General features: G+C 38.6%; 2 protein-coding genes across 4 annotated transcripts; both read right to left on the reverse strand.

Moving 5' to 3' along the window:
- Positions 1-242: 242 nt before the first annotated feature.
- On the reverse strand, positions 243-12,193 carry LOC111846313 (mucin-17-like). Of its 3 annotated transcripts, none has more exons than XM_023816376.2 (11): positions 12,078-12,193; positions 10,971-11,618; positions 10,529-10,644; positions 9,309-9,370; positions 9,014-9,135; positions 8,853-8,918; positions 6,848-7,010; positions 6,338-6,493; positions 5,823-5,935; positions 5,427-5,665; positions 243-3,240 (listed from the first exon to the last, which is right to left on the reverse strand). In XM_023816376.2, exons 1-11 carry the CDS (start codon positions 12,136-12,138, stop codon positions 3,232-3,234), a joined length of 1,755 nt encoding a protein of 584 aa, XP_023672144.1. In that variant the 5' UTR covers positions 12,139-12,193; the 3' UTR covers positions 243-3,231. The 3 variants fall into 3 exon arrangements, with proteins under 3 accessions (XP_023672144.1, XP_023672143.1, XP_072573687.1); XM_023816375.2 differs by lacking the exon at positions 243-3,240 and adding an exon at positions 4,932-5,189; XM_072717586.1 differs by lacking the exons at positions 243-3,240; positions 8,853-8,918; positions 9,014-9,135; ... (2 more) ...; positions 10,971-11,618; positions 12,078-12,193 and adding exons at positions 4,932-5,189; positions 8,457-8,645.
- Positions 12,194-16,693: 4,500 nt separating this feature from the next.
- LOC111846303 (mucin-17-like) lies at positions 16,694-23,109 on the reverse strand. The gene is made up of 10 exons (XM_023816358.1): positions 23,044-23,109; positions 20,361-20,476; positions 19,370-19,431; positions 19,098-19,228; positions 18,917-18,988; positions 18,525-18,687; positions 18,094-18,249; positions 17,809-17,891; positions 17,438-17,697; positions 16,694-17,279 (listed from the first exon to the last, which is right to left on the reverse strand). Exons 3-10 carry the CDS (start codon positions 19,429-19,431, stop codon positions 17,235-17,237), a joined length of 972 nt encoding a protein of 323 aa, XP_023672126.1. The 5' UTR covers positions 20,361-20,476; positions 23,044-23,109; the 3' UTR covers positions 16,694-17,234.
- Between the last annotated feature and the right edge of the window lie 1,447 nt (positions 23,110-24,556).

The raw sequence follows: 24,556 nt of genomic DNA on the forward strand, positions 1-24,556 counted from the left end.
TCTCAGCAGTTGATGGCGGCATACATGGTCACATGGGGCATTCACAATGGCCTGGTGGTCAATTATGTTCCTCCCCATCTGGTAAGAAAAACCTGTTGACACCAATTTCCTAGATTGTCGACAAAAAGAGATGAAATAATCATATAGCCTGTACTATAGTACATACGACTGTATAACATAACTATACTCAGTTATTTAATACAGATGAAAAACCATACTTTCACATTTTCCAAGTGCTGGTCTATAACTATTGGAGGTCGTTTTGAAAAGATGTTTCATGGATGTTTCATCCTCAGCCATGTCAAAGAATGTGGTAAGTTGTTGAGATGCTGACTGCATCAATCCCTGATACTCAATAACTTCCTTTTGGATTTCATACAAGCAAATGATATTGTTAGAAATCGTCAATATAGTCGTACCTCTGACAAGAGCCACCTTCTTCCTCCATTAGGCGGTCATCTCTCAGTTTTGCAAAAATATAGTACTGATTAGTATACTAAAAGCCATCCATTTTACAAAATCCAAGCATACGGTAGCTCCAAATTAACAATATGTGATATGGTACAATGATACAATACAGTTTCAGACAGCATACAGTACAGTACAACAGCTACAGTACATGTCCATGCTGTAACAGCACTGCAAGGTTACAGTAGAGAGCAGTATGTAAATTGTCTATCCATTTTCCTCTCTGAAGGTCCAGATCGTAAAGGCTACTGTGAAGTGGCTCAGGTTCGGCTGCACTCTTTGCCCAGCTTCCCTTACTTACATCCCACGGACAAAGGCATGGATAACTAGAGTTGCAGAAATCTTATCAGAATCCACTTGTCTCCTTGCCCCTCTCTTCCACCTCCTCTTCCACTATCTTCAAGTCTTTGTAGATCCATTGTCCCACTACAAGTGAACCGACCCATGGCCCTATTATCTGTCTGATTGGTGTGTGAACAATTTTGCCTCTTAGTGTTTCCACCTGGGGAAATGTGTGTTAATTGGGTTCGACCTGTGATGACTTGAGTTAATGGTATCGAATGCCAGTGCTTTGTAAATGAGAACCTAGGGCATGTGGGCCTGTGATATATGGAAGGATTTGTGTGCAGCGTTTCTCACAAAAAGTTCAACAAAGCTGAATCGCATGAAAACAGGGTAATAGTTTTTATAGTTTTGAGAAATAGATCTATCTTTTGGTAGATGGCATTTTGGATGGTTTTGAATGTCTAGTTAATAGTCTAGTTTCCCAATCTTTTTGAAGGTCACTTGAGGTCATCCTCTGATTTTTGAGGCATTGTCGGATAAGTTGACGGTCATCTCTGGCATTAGAAAGTTGCTTCCGCCCTCTACCTGGCTGGTTTTTGGTCACTGCCAGTGTCTCCTGCTTCACCTTGTTCTTGTGTACTGCTGCCTTGGAATCTTTGAGCCTCGCAGTGTAGCCTTCTGCCAGCAGAACCAGGACCAAACCCAAATTTAAAAATGCAGATTTTTTTTTATAAATATAGAGTGATCTTGGTTTTTTCCAGAGATGTATAGCTTAACGTTTCTAAATTATAGTTTTTACTAGTGCTTAGACAATTTCTGAATCTATGGCTCAATTTGTGAAAACTTAACACACAAAATGGCACACACACAACATGCAAAACATCACACACTTCTTGATAAAGCAAACACTTTACCCAAGACTATTTTAACTCTTGCCAGAATGGCATTTTTGCATGCAAACTACCCACGAATATTCAATGGATAGCCCTTTATATAGGCGAACTACACACTGATGTGATAAATGGAACACACTATGAACTTGTGGCTGTTGCATTTTCAGTGTGCAGTGCACATCAGACTGTTGTAAAAGTTTACCACAACTCACACGTACATGTGTTTTCACAAATATATAGGCATTGTATGCAAATTCAGTACATATACACTATAAAAGAGAAATATAAGGGGAATTTTTAGTTTTGGCGTGAACAGTAACAGACAGTACCTGCTGTGTATACTGTCATGGAAGATATAAGAGGCTTGATACTGTGAACTAAAGGAAAAACTATGGTGCGTCCTGTCTTCTCTTTAGGTCTGGATATAGAACATCTGAAGCAATGTTCTCTCTGGCCAAACAGCGGGGGAAGTACCATCTAGAGCAGGTTTCTTCAAATCTGGACCTCAATTCCAAATCCAGGCCTTGTTTTCAGTTCTCCCAGTTAGTTAGTTTAATAATTACTGATTCTGATTGGTCTGAGGGTTCACACTTGGCTCACAGGTAAAGGAAGGCTGGAAAACCAGCAATGCTCGGACCTCGAGGACCGCGATTTGAATAATAGGGATCTAGAGTGACGTATCCAGCCCTGGCATGCTCCCACATCAATGCACAGCACGGGCCACCTCCATCCGCTGGAGAACGGGTATGCATCGGTGGAATGGCCAATCATAAATGTTCCATTGCCACGCTGAAAAGAACTCTTCAATTGGATTGAGGAACGGAAAGCATGGTGGCAGATAAAGTATCAAAAATCATGAGTGGTCAAAGAAACATTTCCGTACCAGAGCCGCACAGTGAGAACTTCCACTTCCACTGGACTGCTCCAGTCCTAAAGTCTGGTCATTAGGACTACGTTGTGTAGGGTTTTGAGGAAGGTGATGTGGTCAGAGTTGTAGGGACCAAGAGTGGCAAGGTGACGAATGATCCCATTCTGGCTAATGGCTGCACATTGTGATGTTGCCACAACATTGTCCAGGGACTTTGACAATGGCAAGGTGTCCTATGATGTTCCTTCCCCTGTGCTGTGTTTTGGGAAGGTTAAAGCCAGCTCCATCAATGTAAAGGAACTCCTGGTCCACTACAGCAACATCTAGCTCCATCACTCTTTGAAACAGGCAAGAAAGCATTAACGTATTGTTTGACAGTATGAAGAGAGATGAAGTAGTCAATATTGTGTTGCACAGTACACTGGAATACAGATCCAATGAGAGAATTGCTTACTTGTGTAATTGTGTAATTGTCTCACTGTCAGAGTTGTGCTGAAACAGTACCCTGTATAGCTTCTTCATGGATCGGTGATGGCTTTCAGGAGACAGTTGATTGTGGATAAGCTCACTGAATGGAAGCGTGAGAACCTTATGTTGTCAGTAATGATGTGCCGTTGCAGTGGTCGTAGAGTTGTGTGATTGTCTGATCTGAAGATTATGATGTGCTCTTCCTGCTCTGGAGTGAACAGCAGTCTTCTTCCTTCAGCAGGGGGTTGCCTAGTAAGTCTGCAAAAAACATTATGCAAATAGTTTTTTTGTACGAAATATGGGGAAGGGGGGCAGTGGTTAACACTGTTGCCTCACACCTCTGGGACCAGGGTTCAAGTCTCCAACAGGGCTTTGTGCATGGAGTTTGCATGTTCTCCCCATGTCATGGTGGGATTTCCTCCAGGTACTCTGGTTTCTCCCCTCTTCCTCGAGTCCAAAAACATGCTGAGATACCAAATTGTTCATGTGTGCCATGCAGTGAGTTGGTGCCCCATCCTAGATAATCCCCTACCTCGTGAGGTCAGTTACATGGTATAGTGGATAGGTGTACTTACCTATTCTCATTTACAGTTTTTTACAATTGCTTAAGCACAATATTGAAAACAGTGCTCATTTTTAAAAAATCACTTAATACAATTCACAAAACCACAAACCAAAAGAGCAAAACACCTCACACATCCTGCAAAATTCCCATGCCTGAATTTTTTGCTCTATCCAACTAAACACTGCTATGTATAATCATAAACACTTATCTTTTTAGGGATTATCATAACTGTGTATGCTGAGAACTGTACAAAGAGATATTGTTCAAGTTTACAGACATGTATGCAGAAACAAATTTGATTGGATAAAAGCTTTTATTTTAGGCCACAGCAAATAACACAAAAATTCATAATGTATTCTACCGAAATCCCAGCTTTGGGAAAAAAAAACATTGATGGAAAAAAACAATACCTAAAAGGTCCCTAAAAGATAACCCAAAGGCTATTGTGTGTGTGCCCTGCGATGGGCTGGCCCCCCCATCCTGGGTTGTTCCCAGCCTCGTGCCCGTAGCTTCTGGGATAGACTCCGGACCCCCCATGACCCAAAAAGGATAAGCGGTTTGGAAAATGGATGAATGGATGTTTATCCCTGTGAGAAGTGGGTGTTGCCAATTGGTAAATAAAGCTCCACAATTTGCTTGGTGTTACTTCCCAAAGGACAGAGGTGGGTAATTCAGGTCCAGAGAGTAAAACTCCAGACCAGGATTTTGTTTCAACCAACCAGTTGAGTACTCTGTGACTGTGACTCTTTATGCTGGTTGGTTTATGCTGTGGATATGGTCTTTTGCATGCGGAGTTGCAAAATTGGAAACATGCTGCATAAGACTATAGTAAAAAAAGTTGTTTAGCAAAAATGTTAGCTAAACATCCTTACCATGACATTGAAATTTGACTCGGCTACGGCACTGTCATCTGGCACTTATTCTCTGTTCTAGTCACTCATTGGCTTTTTCACATGTTTAGAAACACGTGAACAATTTGGTGTCATTGTGTTTAAATGTTGACTATTGTGTGCTGTCTGTAACTCTTGTAGCCTGTGTTTTCCATTTCACCACAGTGCAAAATGTGTTTTGATGAATGAGAATGAGTTTTGAAAAAAGGGTGAGTTTAACTACATCTGTCTAACTAGTGAATATTGTGTAAAAAAAATTTCAAATGAGTGACTGATTCAGCAAATGAATTTTTGCAAGTGATAGTTTCAAAATTGCCAACTTTGGTCTGCTGGCATGAGATTTGGTGAAAAACAAACTGGTACATAAAAAACAATTGCACAAACTATCCTTGAGAATAATCATTAAGTGTGTGTGTGTGTGTGTGTCTATATATATATATATATATATATATATATATATATATATATATATATATATATATATATATAATATATGATGCTTTGTGATTTAATTTACTGAAAGGATTAATCATTTAACAGGAAAGCCTTAAATAGTATTGAAAAGCTTATTTCATCAGTCCTGGTGAATGGTATATAATGAATAAAGCTAATGATAATTCCTGACTGAAGATGGACCACAAAGTTTTGGGTCCACTGGGAAACGATGTGTAGATTCTGAAGATCCACAAAAGACTGAAAATGAGGGGCACTGGCTAAATGTCAACCGAAGACCGGATCTGAGGCCTAGAAAACTGAAACAAAAAGGCAAGAATGTTTCTTTTCTTTTAATAAAGATACACAAACCTCATACACTTTCCTTGCCCATCCCTCAATTATTTCCCTGCATAGAGACCTTAAAAGTATTCTCCAGTTGTTCCTTTCACTGAGCAACTCGACACTTTGGGAATAGTGCACCACTAGTTCAGATGTTGTCTCTCACTCATATATTTTAGGCTTCTTCTTGTCCTTTATGGGGAATAGTAGCTCACCTGCATGTCTTTGCTGAGATGTGGATCTCTGGGAGTCGTTTGTGACATGTGCCCCCATGCGTCATTTCTCTGTCCATAGAATGACTGGTAGACAGAATCGGGCCTTTTGTGGGCGAGATACTGTTGGGGCCCATAATAGGAAGATCCAGTGACTGAACCAGAAGACATACTTTGTAAATGACGCTGTGCTTCAAATTGCCAACCATCAAAGCTATTATTATGGGAGGGGAGCTTGGTCTCTGGAGAAAAAGAGACCAAAAGGGACACAGGTTTATGGTCAGTGTTGCACTTATAGAAATACTGGTGGTCTATAGACACAAATTAATTATAAATTCAGAAGCCTGTGAAAACGATAATTTAACAGTACTTAATAAATTTAAATGCCTGTTTAACTACCTGTTGAGAACTCTCTGGAGAATCCCACCGGTACCGCCCCCTTATGAGAGGAAGACCAATGAAAATCATCCTCTACCCATTCTGTCATCTGGTCATCTTTACTGCCCTTCAATCTGGTGCAGGGGTAGGCAAGCAATGGGAAAAAAAGCATAATTTTCAGATTTGCCCATTCAGCAAAACTTACAGCCCTTTCAGAAACTGGTAAATGAGCAGTTAATTTGACCTTAATATCTCTGTCCATCATAAGCTCATACTGAGGGCAATCCAATTTCCAGTAGCAAATTCAATCCCTCCAACTGACCAATCACACTGTATGACAAATGTCTACTGGCTGACAAGGACAGAAGACTCACATCCTGCCTACAATACTTCCTGGACTGTACTAACTGGAATATGGGTACTTTTAAGGTTATGTCTTGAAAATTAAAATACCATATTCAGTCATGTCAAGCATTTGAAGGGATGTGCTTTTCACATTTAAAAGTATGATTCTTTAATTACAAACAAACTCTCACCTTTTAGTCTGTTTTCCCTTATAGACCATGCATATGATAGAAGTCATCACAAAGATAACAAGCACTGCAGCTAGAACTCCAGTCACAGAAAACACAGCAATCTTCTGGATGGGTCCATAACAGTCTGTCTCAGAGTACCAGTAACCTTCTGGACATCTGCAGCAGGGGACAGAGCCACCGATCAAGTGCCCGCCCTAGGCTGGAGAGCTACTTGTTATCAGTTTGAAGCTTTTCAAGGACATTATGGAAAGATATGGTAGAAATTACATGATTATATGAAGTCAATTACTAGGTAAAATTCGGTAAAGTGCTGTCAACAATTCAGCTCACAGATATTCTGAACAATTATTTGTAATCTTTATCTTTTGGAACATTATTTTTGCATACTTCAGTTATATTATATATTATATAATACTCAGTACAGCTGTAGTCCATGGAATTAAACTGCACTAGTAGAATACGTTTTTTTCTGCTGGTCACAGTATGAATATAAGTGCTATTAGAACTTACTTGCAGGTTGGGCCGGTGTTCATGATTCGACAGTCGCCTGTGTTGCAGTTCTTAGTGTTGTTATGTTCGCTGTCACACAAAGAGACACAGGTGATTCCTCCTGTCTCCATGATTGCAGTGTAGTAATTCCTGTACTCCTTGGGAATGTGCTGATCACAAATCACTGTAATTCAAAGGAAAGGAGAAAAGTCTTAATCTGATTTCATATTTCTGCGTGTACCTTCTGTCTTGCTCTCCGTTGTGCTTCAACTAAAAATCACTTCCTATAGAGTGCCATCTATGCCAGTGTCATATCACTGTAATCCATAAAATTTTCGATAACTACTTATTCAGTTTGGGAATAGGCTGAGCTTGGAATCTACAGAGTTGGATAATTCAGGTCCAAAGAATAAAAGTTCAGACCAAGATTTTGTTTCAACCAACCAGTTGAGTACGGAACTGGTTGGTTGAAACAAAATCCTGGTCTGGACTTTTACTCTCTGGACCTGAATTACCCAACTCTGGAAACCTATCCCAAAAAAGCACGGCATGAAGCAGGCTTCATACTAGATTGGATATTAGCCTGTGCACTGTGTGCAATTAGAGACAGTACATTTTCATAAACAACCAGTTTTTGCACTTGGACGGTAATCTGCTATAAAACGTTGAGGTCTGAAGCCTGCAAAGGGAATGATGGTAATTTAAGTTGATGAAACAGTTTTTATATTTTTACACAGCAATCTCATGATGTAAAGGTATATAACTTTACTTCTGATTTACCCAGTACAATATGCATGACTTGTAATGTGCATTATTACATTCTTCTTAACCTAGTTAGACATTCTTCTAACAGAATGGGCATTTGATTATATGGTCATCTAAGACGACAATCCGCGCCTATAATAGAATGTGAAAACTTAGATTATGTAATGTAGTAATATTTATGTGAAAATACTGACACCTTGTCTAAGGTCTGCCCCTGCCTTGGGTCAAGTGGTGGGAAAAGTGCCCAGTTGTCATACTTAAGTAAAAGTTCAAATACCACCCCAAATGTTAGTCAAGTAAAAGTAAAAATACCATCCAGTAAAATACCACTCAAGTAAAAGCAAAAAAAAACAAACTACTAAAGTAAAAGTAAAAAAGTACTTGGTTAAAAAGTACTATACTGTACATTAAAATCTGTTGACCTTATAAAAAGCAAACAACATCAAAATGTATTCAAGACAGGTTTGAATATAACACTGTAAGCTACATTGCAGCACAAGATGGAATATTCAGTCTCATATTTTCTTTTAATTCAGAAAAAGTGGTGAAACTTCCCAAGTTTGCTGACACAGATTAACGGAGTAACTTTTTGATTCTGTGAAAAACGAAAGATTGATCCACAGGCCAGTTTTAATAATGGATTATAAACATTTTGCGGCCTGGTACTTGTAAGTCTCTTATAAGTGATAAATGAGGCAACAAAAACCCTGGTCTACAACTACGAAAAAATGGCTCATTGTCCAATGCAATCAATACCAATATTTCAGTAGTAGCTCTATCATACATCTGTACATATTGTTTGTTTGTCCTGCAAAAGAAAGAAAGAAAGAAAGAAAAAGATATTGCTCCAAAAATTGTGATTCACATTTTACCCAGAATCACGCAGGCCCAGGTACACTGCATGCAATAGTTCTTCGTAACTGGGTGAGTAACGATGGTCACGCTGAATTATCACAGTCAGAAGTCCTTATATGGCTCAGAAATGTAACAAAGTGAAAGTAAAAGTTGCAGCATCTTATACTCTACTAAAAAAAAAAAGTGCAGTTATGAAGTATTTATACTTTGTTACTTTACAACTCCTATTGTTCCTATGCTGCTCGGTATAATATCTAGCTACTAATTAGTTGGAAGATGGGTGGATGGATGGAGAGATGTCAAGAATATACAAGATCTGTGAAACGGTAGAATTATTTGGTTACTTTTCAGGTACATTCACTGAACTGTGGGTTCTCTTGTAAGCATATCTTGTGCATTGACTTACATTGTGGGGAAAATGTCGGTTTCACAACAGTTGGGGTCTCAAGAAATTCAATCCCTGAACATTCTCCTGAAAAGCAGCAGAAATAAGCAAGGAGTCTTGTTACTGAAATCATTCACAATGCTGGATTCCATTTGTCAGTCTGTTAAATCTATGTAAACTACCTGCCATGCAAAGCTTCAAAGCTTCCACAATTTCTTCGGGAATCTGATTGACTGCCTCGGTGATGTTTGGTCCATTCGTTATATTTACTACCACTTCATGCTCCACGACGACGCTGCCTTGGCTGTGGGATTTGCCAGGTGATGGGGACATAGAATGAAAATGGACAGTAAAACAAACCTCTAGAGTAGACTGTACTAACCAGTCAGTACAGTCTGGCAAAATATCAATCCAGGTGGCACTTGTGGAATTGTGTGTTTCATTAACCTGCATTTTTACGCAGGGCATTAACCTCACCTGATTTTTATGATATTCAGTCTCATGTAATTTTCAACTTTTCGACGATACACTAATTCCATCTGCAAGAAAACAAGAGGAGATTCACTGTTAACAAACTGCAAAGTTCACTTGGTTCATTGACTCATTCGCAGTCGCAACCAGCAATTCTCATGTAGCATTACACCACAATAAATAAATGCATCTCCAAAAGAAATTAAATCATGTGGATGTCATTTGTAATACAGCAGTTTTGTAACACTGCTAAAAGGTGTCATTAAAGATGTATCAATTTACTGTCTTTTCAGAGATAAATGTTTAATTCACAGCCTTTGCTCTTTAAATTTATTTACCATAAAACATTTAATTTATTAAGACTATGTTAGCAATTATGAATGAAACCCTGTTTCCTGATACTAACACTGACTGCCTTATCATGTATGTACGTAGCCACTTTCATCCAATTCTGTGGTGGAATTTACTGGTTAAGCTAAGGAACAGCTTCTTCCCCACAGCTGTCAATGTGCTCAGTAGTACCTTACAGCATTGATTCTCTGCCTGCCCACACGACTTGATACCATTACCTTCACTGAACACTCTTCTACTGCACATTTGTTTGCACCAACTGCTCATTTTGCACATCATGCATCTCCACTTTGCACTTGTATTATTGCATATTGTCATATTTCCTGGCACAATCATTCTCACTGTACTTCCTGTCTGCACTTTAAGCTATAGGCACTACCTCATGTATATTTCGCAAAGAACCATTCTTTACACTTACATTAATATCTATAATTTATTATAATTTACTCTGTGTGTGTAGGTGGGAACAATCAGGAGTCGACATGAGGTAATGAGGGGGCGTGGCACACACGAGGATCGTGACAGTGTGTGTGTGTGTATTTAATTTGCACCTAGTTCGATGTTAGATGCTTCACTGCATTTCACTGGTTCTGTACCTGTACTCAGGACACTGAAAATAAAGTTATGGTCATTCAAACCTATATACTGTAATAACAAATACATGTAATATGCAACTGGGTCTCCATGAAATGTTTTTCTCGTTATAAATGTCTCATTATAATGAGAAACAAATTTTATTTCATTATGGTGGCAGCAATATTCTGCAGTACCAGCAAGCTATGGCGCTACTATTATAATCATTTTCCACTTTACCAGCAAGTGAAGTTGCTTTGCTACACTACACAGCAGTCAGTCACTCTCTGTCAAAAACATACCTTATTTGTGAAGTCCTGGACAAACTCTTTGTATTGAAGTGACTGTGGATCGGTGTATTCTTCATGAAATGTTTCATTAATTTTTACTTTAACCTCCGTTGCCATGTCAGTGGAATCTAATATAAAGATGAATAATAAAGTAATATAGAAGCTATTCATTAGACACAAATTCAATCAACTTAACCAAACTAAGATCTCCTATAAAACTATTACATTCTCAGTGCACTGGATAGAGACTTCTATTATTTACCTGGAATAGTGTCAGATTTTTTATTCAACCAATGTAAGCATTTTATATGAAATTTATATAAATATTTATAAAATCAAATATTTCTGTATTTCACTAGCTGGGTGCATAAAAAATTAAGAGAATAAGAAATTGGAATAGTCTAAATATATATAAAATATATATGTATACATATATATTTGTGTGATCACTTACCAATTGTCACTAAAGAACTATACGATTCACATTTACTTCCTTCAAAATTGCCAAGGCAATGGCATACACCATTTATAAATGTCCCACCATTCAAGCACGGTGGAGGAGTAGGCAGTGGTTTTGTTGTAGATATAATTCCAGTTGTAAAAGTGAGCTTGGTAGTTGTATGCATTTTAGGAGTAGTGACTTGATCAGTCGTATTTGATGCCATAACTGTTGTGTCATCAGTCATGCTTACAGTTTGAGAGCTTGTGGCAGCTTGTTGTATCGTTGAAGGTCCAGGAGTGGTGGAAAATAGCTCAGTTGTGTTGGCTGGTTGAGAGCCTATGGCAGTAATGTCTGTTGACATCACACCCGAGGTTTGCGCTTCAGTTTTGAAGGTGCTTCCCTCAGAAGCACTGGTGTGGTCAGTAAGTCTGGAGAATGGTGAGATAAATTCTAATGACTGAGTAGGACTTGTAGAAGAGTCAGTGGTTGTTTGGGGAACAATTGAGGTTGATGTCATTCCAGATGTTGAAAATGTTGTGCCCTCCATGGCGAGTAACTTGTAAGCTGTCACATCTGACATTGCAGTTGCTGTGCCTTCCTTGGTTGTGATGGTGATACCTGATTCTTCATCAGCCATAATTTTGGAAAATTCATTTGATGCTGTTGATGAATGAATTAATTTTTTATTCATTTTTCACTTGACGAGGTATTAATATATTGCATTGCTGTCTATAATATTAGTAAGATTATAATACTTCTTTTGTCAAAATGCCAAATCTGTACTAAATTATTGATGATCATTGTGTTGAATTCCTTGATTCTTTGCTTTTATTACTCAGTATTATTTTCCCACCTATTTTGGAAACTTAATTTTCATGGTCTACATTAGAAATGAAATGATAAAAGACCTAACAATAAACAAAAATGATTACACAGGACTATATAGTTTGTCCTGATGCTTGTATGATTCACTGAGTACTGTAACCATTGTCCAATAACTAAAGGTACTTTTATATATTACGTATTTAATATGACACCTCCTTTTTTCAAAAGCTTAATCTTTTTTAGCAACATTATTTATCCAATTGTATTTTTTCAGGAATATACATAACATCTTACCTTTTGCTGCCCAGAGAAGCATCAAGGAAAGCAATAATCCTGTACCACCAAACTCTCCCATTACTGCCAAACTGGGGTCCTTTTCTCTCGATGGTTTGTGGTGCTGTTGCTGGTTAACAAAGCTAAACTTGGACCTTAACTTGTGATTTTTAATTTTTTTTTATTATTAAACGTTAAACATTAACATTCTCTCAGTGGCTTGGAAAGCCATCCTTCTATGGCCAGGACTTTGATATTAGATATGACACAAAAGTAAAGATAATGTAACTAATTTGCAGAATGTTATAAATACCAAACCAAAAAGTACATAATATGGCAATGAATAAAGAACAAATGATGGTATATGATAATAGATATTACCTATTAAAGACTTAAGTTAAAATAAAAAAAAATTGGTAACACTTTACAATATGGTTCCTTAGTAACTTAGGAGTAAGTCATTTACTACTGAAGTACAAATCATTAACAAATATAGTAGCTACTTGAGATAAAAGCTTTAGTTATTGGACAATGGTTACAGTACTCAGTGAATCATACAAGCATCAGAACAAGATAAAATATCATGTTTGTTCATTAACACTTGTGTTATTCTTTACTTGTTTCTTCAGTTGTTCACAAAAGTTTATAAAATTAACACATATAGTAACAAATATAGCACCTGCTTGAAATAAATCATGATTCATTCCTGATGAATGAATATAAGATCAATATTTCACTTTTTGTTATTCATTATTTCTTCTCTCATTAGATCACAAAGGTTTATTTATAGATTAATAAATATTGTAATTAATAATGTTATCTGCTGCTGTACTAACATAATCACCCACCCATCCATCCATCCATTTTCTGTAACTGCTCCTCCTATTCAGGGTTGTGGGGGCGGGGGTCCTCAGCATGTTATTGGACTGTGTGGAGCACCCAGAGGAAACCCCACAATGACAGGGCGAGAACAGCAAACTCCACACACAGGGAGTCATGGCAGAGACTCTATCCCTGGTCCCAGGAGTGTGAGGCAACAGTGCTAACTACTGCCTACCCCAAATATGAATGAGCCTACATGGCATGTGTTCTGAATTGATGGATTAACTAGATATAAAAGCAGACACAGGTCGGTTGCACGTTCTCCCACTTACTTCGATTTCTGTCCACAGTCCAAACACATCCATGTTTGGTGAATTGTTGTTCATCATTAAAGATAAACCCAGACTCTTAGATAATTAATGAATTGTGATGGGTCATTTATTTCAAGCAGTTACTGTATTTATTACTCCGTCTGTTAATTCTATAAATCTTTGTGAACTACTGAAAGAACAAATAACGAATAACACAAAGTGATATGATGATCCCATGTTTGTTCATTATTAATAAATAATAAACAATAATGAATAACAAAAAGTTAAATACCCATCTCATGTTTATTCATCATTAATGAATCATAATGCATGTTTTATCACAAGTAGCTACCATATTTGTTCATGGTTTGTTTTTGAGTAGTAAATTATTTACTACTAAGTTAAGGAACTATTGTAAAGTGTTACCAAAAATGTTATTATTGTTGAAACATTTCTTGAATATTTCATGAATTTCAGTGTTTTCACCAAGAAATAATAATAGTAATTGATACTTTATTGATCCCCATGGGTAAATTGTTTTTACACCTCCCTCAACTTGCTCTTTGTAGAGTAAGTTGTCCACGAAGGGCAGTCACCTGTTGGGGAGCTGTGGGTGAGGCTGGGTTTGAAACGGTGCCCTTGTAATTACAGGTACACAGGCTTAGCCCACTGAGCCACACGCTGCTTATATTGAAAATATAAGAAAGCTTATATTTTCAATGAGGAACCTACTGATTAAAACAAAGCTGTACCTTTCCCAGACAAACCACTTTCAGTGCTGAATTTAATACACTGCCCGGCCAAAAAAAGTCGGCATTTAAATTTTCCGTTGGACCGCCTTTAGCTATGATTATGCCGCACATTTGTTATGGCATTGTTTCCACAAGCGTATGCAACATCTCACCCTTTATTTTCATCCAGATTTGCATTAATTTCTCACCAAGAGTTGAACCACTCCATAAAGCCTTCTTCAGCACATCCCAAAGACCTTCAGTGAGGTTAAGGTCACAACTCTGTGTTGACCAAGTCATGCGTAAAAATGATTCCTCATGCTCCCTGAACTGCTCGTTGACAATTCGAACCCATTGAATCTTGGCATTCTTGTCCTGGAATATGCCCATGCCAACAGGGAAGAAAAAAATCCATTGATGATGGATGGAGGTGTAACCTGGCCATTCAGTAGATTCAGGCACTCAGCTGACTTCATTTTATTGTTGCATAACATTGCAGAGCTGTAATAATGATCCAGTCATTGGCTCTTAAGTATTTGCTGATATAAATTCAAATGGTGACTTTTTTTTGGCCAAGCAGTGTATTTATTTATACATCCATCTTCTGCCTATTAGATGATACAGGGTCAAAAACCAGCAGCCTGTCCCACAAAGCAAAAACTGCAAGGCTGGATAATAATCCATCATAGAACATGCATACCCCAGGACAGTTGTTCCCTGTATGTTTTTGGACTGCAGGAGGAAATTCAAAATGTGCAAACTCCATACGCCTACACAGAACAGGGGCGAGATTACAGCCTTCAAATCTTGGAGTATGAAGTGGTAATTCTACTGCCTGAGCCTATTTGCTGCCATAATTTTGTGATATTCAAGTTAGAGAACCATATCATAGTTTTTCCTTTATTTTAGTTTAGAACTTGATCAACTGACAGACTACATTTAAAAAAAAATGTCACCATTGGAGATATGGAGATGAGTTTGGGTAGTGAGTGAGAGCCCAAAGGGGCTGTTGGTGGTTAAAGAAGCTGAAGAACTGTACGTGGGAAGATGGCAGCCACCTGGAGAAGGATATTACACCTGGTCCATGGTCCAAGGGCAATGGTTCCAACAGGTCGGTCATCTGGTGGACTGGATTAGGGTATTTGACCTTCTCATTCTACCTTTATTCTGCAGTTGTGGTTGTATCTTGCCGGCAGTTGATAGTCTTCATCGGCTGCCATCTATGTGTTGTTAACATTCTGGGTTCTGCCTGAGTAAGCAATTCTTCACCAGCGTGGTGCTGAAGTCAAGGTGACAGGCTGGCACCGCTGTCGAGGTAGCTGTGTTATCACAATATCAAAACTTTTACAAATAGAGATCTGATTAATATCCACTCAGTGTCAGAAAATTACTTACATAACCCTATATTTTCAAGTAAAATAATACTCGTTCTACATTGAGCTTCTATTACTTATGCTGAGAACAAAAAGTAAAAAAAATATTATGTATGTGCCAACCTGATTGCTCTGTCTTTGTTTGCTGATGTGCATAGATTAGCACCTTGCTTTTTGGTCTCAATAGGGAGTGAGGACTGGGTGGTTTCTGTCATTACTGTATTTCATTTAATTACAAGAGTCCACACAAGGCAGGATTTGTGTCTTATAAAGTAATATAACAACTAGTAACAACAAAGTAATACAGTAAAATCCTACAAATGACCCCCAAAGAAATGTAAAGTATGAAGTGAGATTTACTGTTTTACAATGGAAAAAGCCTCTAACTGCACTAAGTAGCTCAGCAGAATTCATACTGTAAGTACAACTTATATGACCTACAGCTTAATTTCAGCTCTTAGTACAAGTAACAATGAATGTTCCTTATGAGGTTGTACTGGAAAGGACAGACTCCCCAGTTATGGAAAATAAGTTTATTTTTCTTTGATACTTTGGAATATCAAGAAACTCTGCAGTTGAACTCCCCTGTAGTTCAACGACACAGAACATGCACATAAATTGTACCCAGTGGTGTCACTAGGGCCAATCATTCAAGGCACAAGCCTCAAATCATTCGCTGTTGGGCTCTTAAGCCCCAGTTGCCCCAGGGCTGGCCCTGCATTCTGAAATCTGTGTCGTTTTAATAAAAGTGTGTATTAAATAAATAATATCAAACTGAAGCATTTGAGCCTGAGACATTGAAAAATGTGGATACTCGCATGATTAGAGGCAGTTCACAGTTATAATCTATTGTTTCAAAATCAATTACATGGTTTGTATTCTAGTTCATTTAATAACAGCAGCCTGTATTTTCTTTAGATTAAATTGTACTATGGACTGCTGTAACCCTCATATATGTTAATGTTTTCTATTTAAGAAATTGCGTAACTGGGCTGATACTGTAACAGTGATAATTTATGTCACACAGCAACAACCTCCTGTATTTGTAAGACAAGGACACAGTTTATATTATGATTACACATTTGATTGATTCATTCTTATGTAATTCAGTGTGGGTTCCATTCATCTTGACATAAAAAGCAGTGATCTAACAAACAAAATTAGAAAAGTGTTAATCTGCATGATGAGTAGTAATATCTGAGGCTGCAGAATGTTTTGCAAAAAGGACAGCAGAAAGCTCCGTAACTTTATTCAATCTCTGTCAAATGTTTTAAAATGATATATAGATAGTGAACAATTTATATAAATATATATATATATTTATATATACACACATAAAATTATAAAAAGTATAATTCAATAAAACTACCTAGTTCCCTAAATAAAAACAACAGCCCCATCTCATGGTTACTAGAACCCTGTCCCCTATGTTATAAGAGTTACATAGTAGTATTATATGACATATTCTACAAATTAAGTAAATAAGATATAAATAAGAAAATATTACTTATTTTTCAAAACATTTACATAAGTAAGTACTATTTGCATAACATTCTTTTAAACTGTGAATCTATCTTCATTTCTTTTCTCTCAGTCAAATCCACGACAGCCATTGCTTTACACTACAGAGCCTCATTAAATTAAGTATAAAGTGCTTCATACGTTGACATTATTTAATTCATTTTATAACACTGCCTCCCAAAATGGAACAATATTCTCTTAAGTTCTGTTACATTAAATATAAAAGGGAAGCATTTCAAAGATTAGTAGCTCTTTCCAAATTCCACGTGGGAAAAACCTCTGGCCAAGTGTGTGATCCAAATGCACTTTTTTTACTTAGGTCTTGTAATTATTTGTATTATCTTTTTTTGGAGATTTTGTGTTCTGCTTTTAGGCTCCGGGAGGTCCACAGTAGGCCCAAAAGATGATGAGAGTAGTTCATTAAATCTCAGAGGAGGACAAGATCTGTGGGTGACTGATCCTCAGCTGGTGTATAATGAAACAGAATTTACATGAGCAAATAAATTAAAGTTGATACATTATGTTTTATATTAAATTACACTTACTCACAAACATATATCAACATGTATATGTTGCATTCTATTGTAAGGCTGATTTCTGCCTTTGCTATACCAGGAACTCACCTGCATATGATTGTCCCCATTTTGGATGAACTGTGACATTCTGGAAGTAGTCTGATATGTGCTTTCTGGCCTGCTGTCCATTCCTGTGTAGAAGGACTGATAGTCATAATGAACAGAGTCAGGCCTTTGGCATGAGAGACGCTGCTGAGGGCCATGATAAGGAGACTGAGTGCTTGATCTTGAAGAGGTAGGCCAGAAATCACTCTCCTGTTCATATTGCAAATCATCATATCCTCCATTTGGAGAGGCAAAGATGTTTTCTGGAGGGAAGAGAAAGTGATTTTAAGCATTCCTTGAGTGAAGCCTGTATACGCAAATGAATAAGGCTGTATAAAACCTGAGACACTAACAAAGTCAGCACATCAATATACCTATAGAATTGCTTGCAGAAGAAGGCCACTCAAAGTCCCCCTCCAGCCACTGATTCAGCTGATCAATGCTATTGTCCTTCATCCTGATACAGTTGTGGGGCAGGGTGGGGGGGGGGAGAAGAAGACTCTTTATGTTTTATTTTACAGCAACGGTCCCCTACTTATGTTATTCAGGGCTAAAAACCGGATTCTCATTTAGAGATATGGTTACTGAGAAAAGGTAACATTACATGTTAAATATCCCTTCTGCATTCTATGTCTATAGAGGTTGTAATATTTTTTTACCGTTTAGATTGATGCTTTATGCAGATCACGTAGACAGCAACAGATACAACAGACACCAATAGGATACCAGCTAGTGTCCCAACCCCTGCAAACACAGCATTCTTTTGGATGGGTCCATAACAATCAGCCCCAGAGTACCAGTAATCTTCCAGACATCTGTAGGGGAGAGAGGCACAAACTAAGGAACAAATTTAAAAAATCATGAAGCATTCAGATACATGGACAGCAGCAGTTTCTCTATAATTTGAATATAAAGAACACTACTTTCAGTAAGGTATTACATATTGAGACATATATGACCCTAACATCAAGTTATCAGCAATCCTAGTAGTAAATAAATGCATTGCTTTTCAAACATTAATACAAACATATTTTTAAAAAATAAAAAAGTGCTCTAAACATTATTATAAATAGGTGGTATTAGAACTCACTGGCAGGTTGGGCCAGTGCTCAAGATTCGACAGGTGCCACCATTGCAGTTCTTAGAGGTGGTGTGGACGCTGTCACACTGAGAGATGCAAATGATTTTGTCTGGGCTCTGGAGTGCAATATAGTAACGGCTGAGCTCCTTGGGGATGTTCTGATCACACACCACTGGAATTTAAGGAGAAAAGTGAGAATCTGTCCTCTGTAATCTCTTTCCGACGTACATTATTTCCTGAACCAAATCAGGGGTAGTATCTGGGGTAGTTCCAAACATAAATAAAATCATAAAATTGTCTCCCAGATTATTAAAATGGTAAAACTATTATGTCCTTGGTCTCTCTGCTTTTCTGCATTTCTCACTCTTAGTCTCTTTCTAGTTTCTTTGCAGCCAACTTACATTCTGGATAAAATTTTGGTTTCTCCACAATGGGGTCTCCGACAATGTAATTCTCATAACATCCAAGTGAACCTGCAACCACAACAACAGCAAATATGCACATGGATGTTATGCAAAAAATTTGTCATGCTGAACCACTTAATAAAGCAGTTATTATGAATGCAGATGAAGGTTCTAGTACCTTTTGTGCAGTTTTGTGCTGCCGCCAGAGCTGCAGCAATCTGTTTTGGAATCTGACTCACAATTTGTGTGGTATTCTGATCATTTGATATGTTTACTATTACTTCGTGATCCACCAGCACACTGCCTTGCCTAGGGACATTGGGAGGGACAAAGAGAACAGGATTTAAAAATATCGATTATTGGGATATTGGCAGTTACATATTTTGTTTGTGACCTTTACACCTGATAAATACTGTCTCCAGTTGCATTTATCTGTTAGCCTGTATTTACCTGAGTTTTATAATAGTCATTGCCATGAAATTTTCCACTGTTTTTCGATACACTTGTTCCATCTAAAACACAAGAAAAAAGGTTTAATATTAAATTACGGTCCTCAGCTTCAGTATATTTTATTGCTTTAACAGGTATATAATTTCTAGATATGGATAATGCATAATTTAGCTAAAAATATTTTAAAATGTGAAGATGCATGTATGCTACTATGCATATTGATTTTGTTGTTGTATGTTTCAGATTGTACAGAATGGGATTTTGGTAGTTTAAAAGTCCACTCCTGTTACCTAGGGCATATTTGTACCCTAGCTTTCTGTCCTCTGCTGCCTGGAATAGACCCTAGGTCAGGGGTGCCCAACTCCAGGCCTGGAGGGCCAGAGCCCTGCATATTTTTGGGTTTCCCCTCATTTAACGCACCTGATTCAACTCCTTGTGCTAATTACCACACAGCTCTTGAGCTGAATCATTTATGGTGGAACAGGGAAAGAACTAAGCTCCGGCCCTCCAGGACTGGAGTTGGGCACCCCTGTCCAAGGTCATCCTGGGACCTTGATCAGAATAAAGACTTAACTTCACATAAACCCTTGAACTTCACATTAAAGACCCAATACAATGATTCCATCCATCCATCTATTTTCTGAAACCACTCATCCTATTGCAGGGCACACTCACACACACACACACACCATTGACTCACACCTATGGGCAATTTGGTAACTCCAAATGTTTTCAGATTGTGGGGGGATTGGAGGAAACCCCATGACAACACAAGGAGAACAAGCAAACTACACACAAATGGAATCCTGGCAGAGACTTGAACCCAGGTCCAGGAAGTGTGTGGTGACAGTGCTAACCACTGCACCACTGCACTGCCCCCTACATAGATATACTCAATATACTGCTTCCTGTTATTCCAGAAACTAGATTTACCTCAAATACTAGGTACTGTTTAAATTGAACTTAATAGAAATTAACAAGTCTTTCTTACAATTCTTGTGAAGTTTCTAACAAATTCTTTGTACTCCAATGACTCTGGATTTTTGAAAGCTTCTTTAAATGTTTCATTAATTCTGACGGCAACCCCAGTTGCCACACCAAAGGTATCTATATGAGGGGAAAAAAGCAAGAGACATGTTTTTTTCTATGTACATATACACCATAAACACACCGTGAACACAAATTTGGAATTATCATGTTTGTAAACAATTTTTAATATGTAAGAAAAGTATTATATAAAACTTTAAAATTCAAAGAAACTTAAGGATTAATAATATTCAAATGTTAGATAAAATATATAAATACACATTAGGTACCAATAATGTTCTAAGTATTGAATACTAAACAGATATCAAATTGCAAATAAGATGCAGGATGTAACCTATGCAGCCATGAAGTTTCAGGGGGTTCATTTTTAAAGGCTTCATAGGAACAAAATAGCAGCAAAAATGTATGCGCACATTTATACGAAGATTTTGGTATTTAAATAAATAAAACATACCCTAAAAGGTTCACACATTTACAAATGGTCTAGAGCAGTCCTATGAACTATGTAATGGAGGAAAGAAAAAGCTGATGTCTATTGGTCAGACAGAAATGTGCATCCGCGTTAATAAATATAGAAACATTTGTATTATATCTAATATACAAGTAACATTCAGCATTTGTGTTTATTTTTAAATGAATGACTTTAATTATACAGTAGAATCTTGAAAATCAAACGCGCCTCTTAACTCGACCAACTCGGGCATCGAACGGGTCTGTTGGATATTTTTCGACTTGTACCTCGACCGTTCCTGCTAAAACTTGTACGGGGCGAGACGCATTCAACTCTACTAATACGGACCTCCAACGGGTCCGTTAAGAAAAATCTAACGGCAACTCGACTGACAACTCTGAACAGGACAAAACAGAACAGACCTGCTAAAACTTGTATGGATAGAGACACGTCTCTGAATTCAATATTCTTTCCCAGGACACGAATGGTCCCGTTTTTTTTTTTTTTTTTGAAAATGTACAATTATTCCAGAATTTCGTAGTTTGAAATAAAACCTAGCTAGGTTTCCTTCTCTTGGTATTCTCTTTTGTTCCTGGTTATGTTTATATGTGCAATCCTCTGTCCCTAAACGATTAAAGACAGATACAACACAGTAACGATTATAGCCATGTCTATACTTTTACTTTTACTCAGTTAGCAGCATAAATACGAAGATTACCTATTTACCTAGCAACTGCGCGGGCTATCGGTCTGCTACGTGCATCCACGTCCACGACCCCATCATGACTTAAAATTGCTAGCTAAATCACGGGCGTAGCCGCCATTAAATCTGAGAGGGACGTGTACCCCTCACATTTCATAATTATTCGTTTGGACCACCCCTCATTTAACATAAAATATTAGTTCACCCAGCGTTGTTTCTATTGCTTGGCGAAAGAATCCATTCCCCTCAGTTACTGCTTGCAGCTATCTTTATTTCTGTCCAGCTTGTTGAGCTGACCACATTGACAACAGCAGTTAGATGCTGTCATTCTGAATTTTTTTTTTAGTCACAGTGACAGATGTACTGCCAAATAAAATGTTTTGGTGTTCCTTTAGCTCAAGTCTGCATTTCACATTATTATACATTTCTTATTTTTTCTCTTGGTGTGGCTCCATTCTCTCTGAAATAGCATTGCAAATGTGAGGTGTGTCTGCTTATAAATACAAGTGGCTAATGTGTATTGCGTCATACCCCACATGCCTCTTTTCCCTGTGTTCCGTGTGGTGTGCCAAGAGCCACACCTGTTCCTCGTTTAACCCTGCCTCTCGTCTCAGCCCTCGTGTGGATGATCCCCAGGTGCCTCTAGTCTACTCCTTCATCTGAGGTGTATATAGTGCCTCCTCATCCTGAGCTTCCCAGTCTGGTCATTGTACTGCTACGTGCGTGATACTGTGGCCAGCCTGCGCTACCCCTCTGGTTATCCTACACCAGGCCGGTGTGTATGCAGGTTTTTGGGATAACCTGTAGGTCAGCTGTTCAAACCCAGGTGTGAGGACTCTTCAGCCAATCAGTCCTCTAATTAGGGAGTTGCAGCGAAAACCTGCATACACACCGGCCCTTTGCGGATAAGATTGGCCACCCCTGCCCGACACCCTACCCCCTACCCCCTGTGTTTCTCCCCTGTTCTCCCAGCCTTGTTTTGACCCATCATGGTCTGTTCCTTTTGTCTTTTGTATTGTGTTTTTGTGAGAATAAAACCCTTTTATTTTTCCCTGACACCTGCATTTGCCTCCATCCTTCCTGAGCCATGACAGACTGCCAGTGTAGGGTAATTAGTGAGTGAAATTGGGCAGTCTATTAAGTGCACAAATGTGAGAATATTTCTACAATACATGGGATTTATAACCTGTATGACAGTTTATGTAAACTTTTATAAATCTGACATTTACTTGTATGAACATTGTAGTTTTAAAGTAATGTTTTCTAACTTGCAAGAAGATACATTTTCTATAAATGTTTCCCCAGTTCGCTATCCAACAGAAGCAGTTAGAAATTGGAAACTTGACTAAATTGTGAAGAGTAATGTATTAAATCACTTAAAACAATTAATCAAAAAAAACATATTAAGATTGGTCTCCAGAGTAAGACCACAGGGCCTGGAAATTAAGAAAAAAACCAAGTTTGCACACTCACCATAACTGAGGTGTGACTTCAGGAATTCGCAACGGAGTCCTTCATAATTGCGAGAGCATTGACATTTTCCATTTATTAGCGTTCCATTATTCAAACAGAAAGGTGGTAATGGAGTTGTGGTGGATGTAATTGTTGTGGTCCTTGGGGTAGTGCTACCAGTTAATGATGTTGCAGTAGACGATGTGATGATGGTTTTCGGAACATCGGAGTTTGTTGTCATCCAAGACGTTGTGAACCTTGTGCCCTCAGTTGTTTTGAGTATTTCGGAACTTGTCATGGAGGACATAATTGGAGCAGTGGATGCTGTGACTTGTGAGGTGGTCTCAGGTAATGCTGTCGAACCTGTAATGTCGGGACTCTGAGTCAGTGTAAATAGAACAGTGGTCAATGGTGTCTCAGATGTGAGGGTTACTTCTGAAATGGTAATTGTCGCATCCTCTGCTGTGCTTGCTGGTTGAGAAGTTGCATTAGTGGTGAATGCTGAGGAGATACCTGCTGTTTGCCTGTCTGTAGTACTGTGCTCGGCTGTGATGGTAGGATCAGTAGCTCCGGAGGTTGCTGCGGTCATTCCAGATTGAGTAGGACTCGTGTCACCGACCTGCGTGGTTTCGGAAATCCCGACTGTTGTTGTGGGTGAGTCGGTGGTTTGCGGAGCATCAGAGTTTGTGGTCATGAAAGGTGTTGTAAAGCTTGTCCGCTCAGTTATGACTGTTTGGGAGCTTGTCATATCTGACACTTCAGTGGCCATGCTTTCTGAGGTTGTGATGGCTGTCGTTGCAGTGGTAATAATTTGAGCAGTGGTTGCAGTGACACCCGAGGTGATCTCGGTTGATGCGGCTGAAATTGTTACGTCTGGACTTGCGGTCATTGTAGATCCAACGGTGATCATTGCTGGCTCAGATGTCCGGGTTACTTCTGAAGTGGTAATTGTCGCACCCTCTGCTGTGCTTGCTGGTTGAGAAGTTGCATCACTGGTGAATGCTGAGGAGATACCTGCTGTTTGCCCGTCCGTAGTGCTGTGCTCGGCTGTGATGGTAGGATCAGTAGCTCCGGAGGTTGCTGCGGTCATTCCAGATTGAGTAGGACTTGTGTCACCGACCTGCGTGGTTTCGGAAATCCTGACTGTTGTTGTGGGTGAGTCGGTGGTTTGCGGAGCATCAGAGTTTGTGGTCATGTAAGGTGTTGTAAAGCTTGTCCGCTCAGTTATGACTGTTTGGGAGCTTGTCATATCTGACACTTCAGTGGCCATGCTTTCTGAGGTTGTGATGGCTGTCGTTGCAGAGGTAATAATTTGAGCAGTGGTTGCAGTGACACCCGAGGTGATCTCGGTTGATGCGGCTGAAATTGTTACGTCTGGACTTGCGGTCATTGTAGATCCAACGGTGGTCATTGCTGGCTCAGATGTCCGGGTTACTTCTGAAGTGGTAATTGTCGCACCCTCTGCTGTGCTTGCTGGTTGAGAAGTTGCATCAGTGGTGAATGCTGAGGAGATACCTGCTGTTTGCCTGTCCGT

This window comes from Paramormyrops kingsleyae, chromosome 10 (genome assembly GCF_048594095.1).
Source record: "Paramormyrops kingsleyae isolate MSU_618 chromosome 10, PKINGS_0.4, whole genome shotgun sequence".
In the NCBI taxonomy this organism is placed as follows: Eukaryota; Metazoa; Chordata; class Actinopteri; order Osteoglossiformes; family Mormyridae; genus Paramormyrops; species Paramormyrops kingsleyae.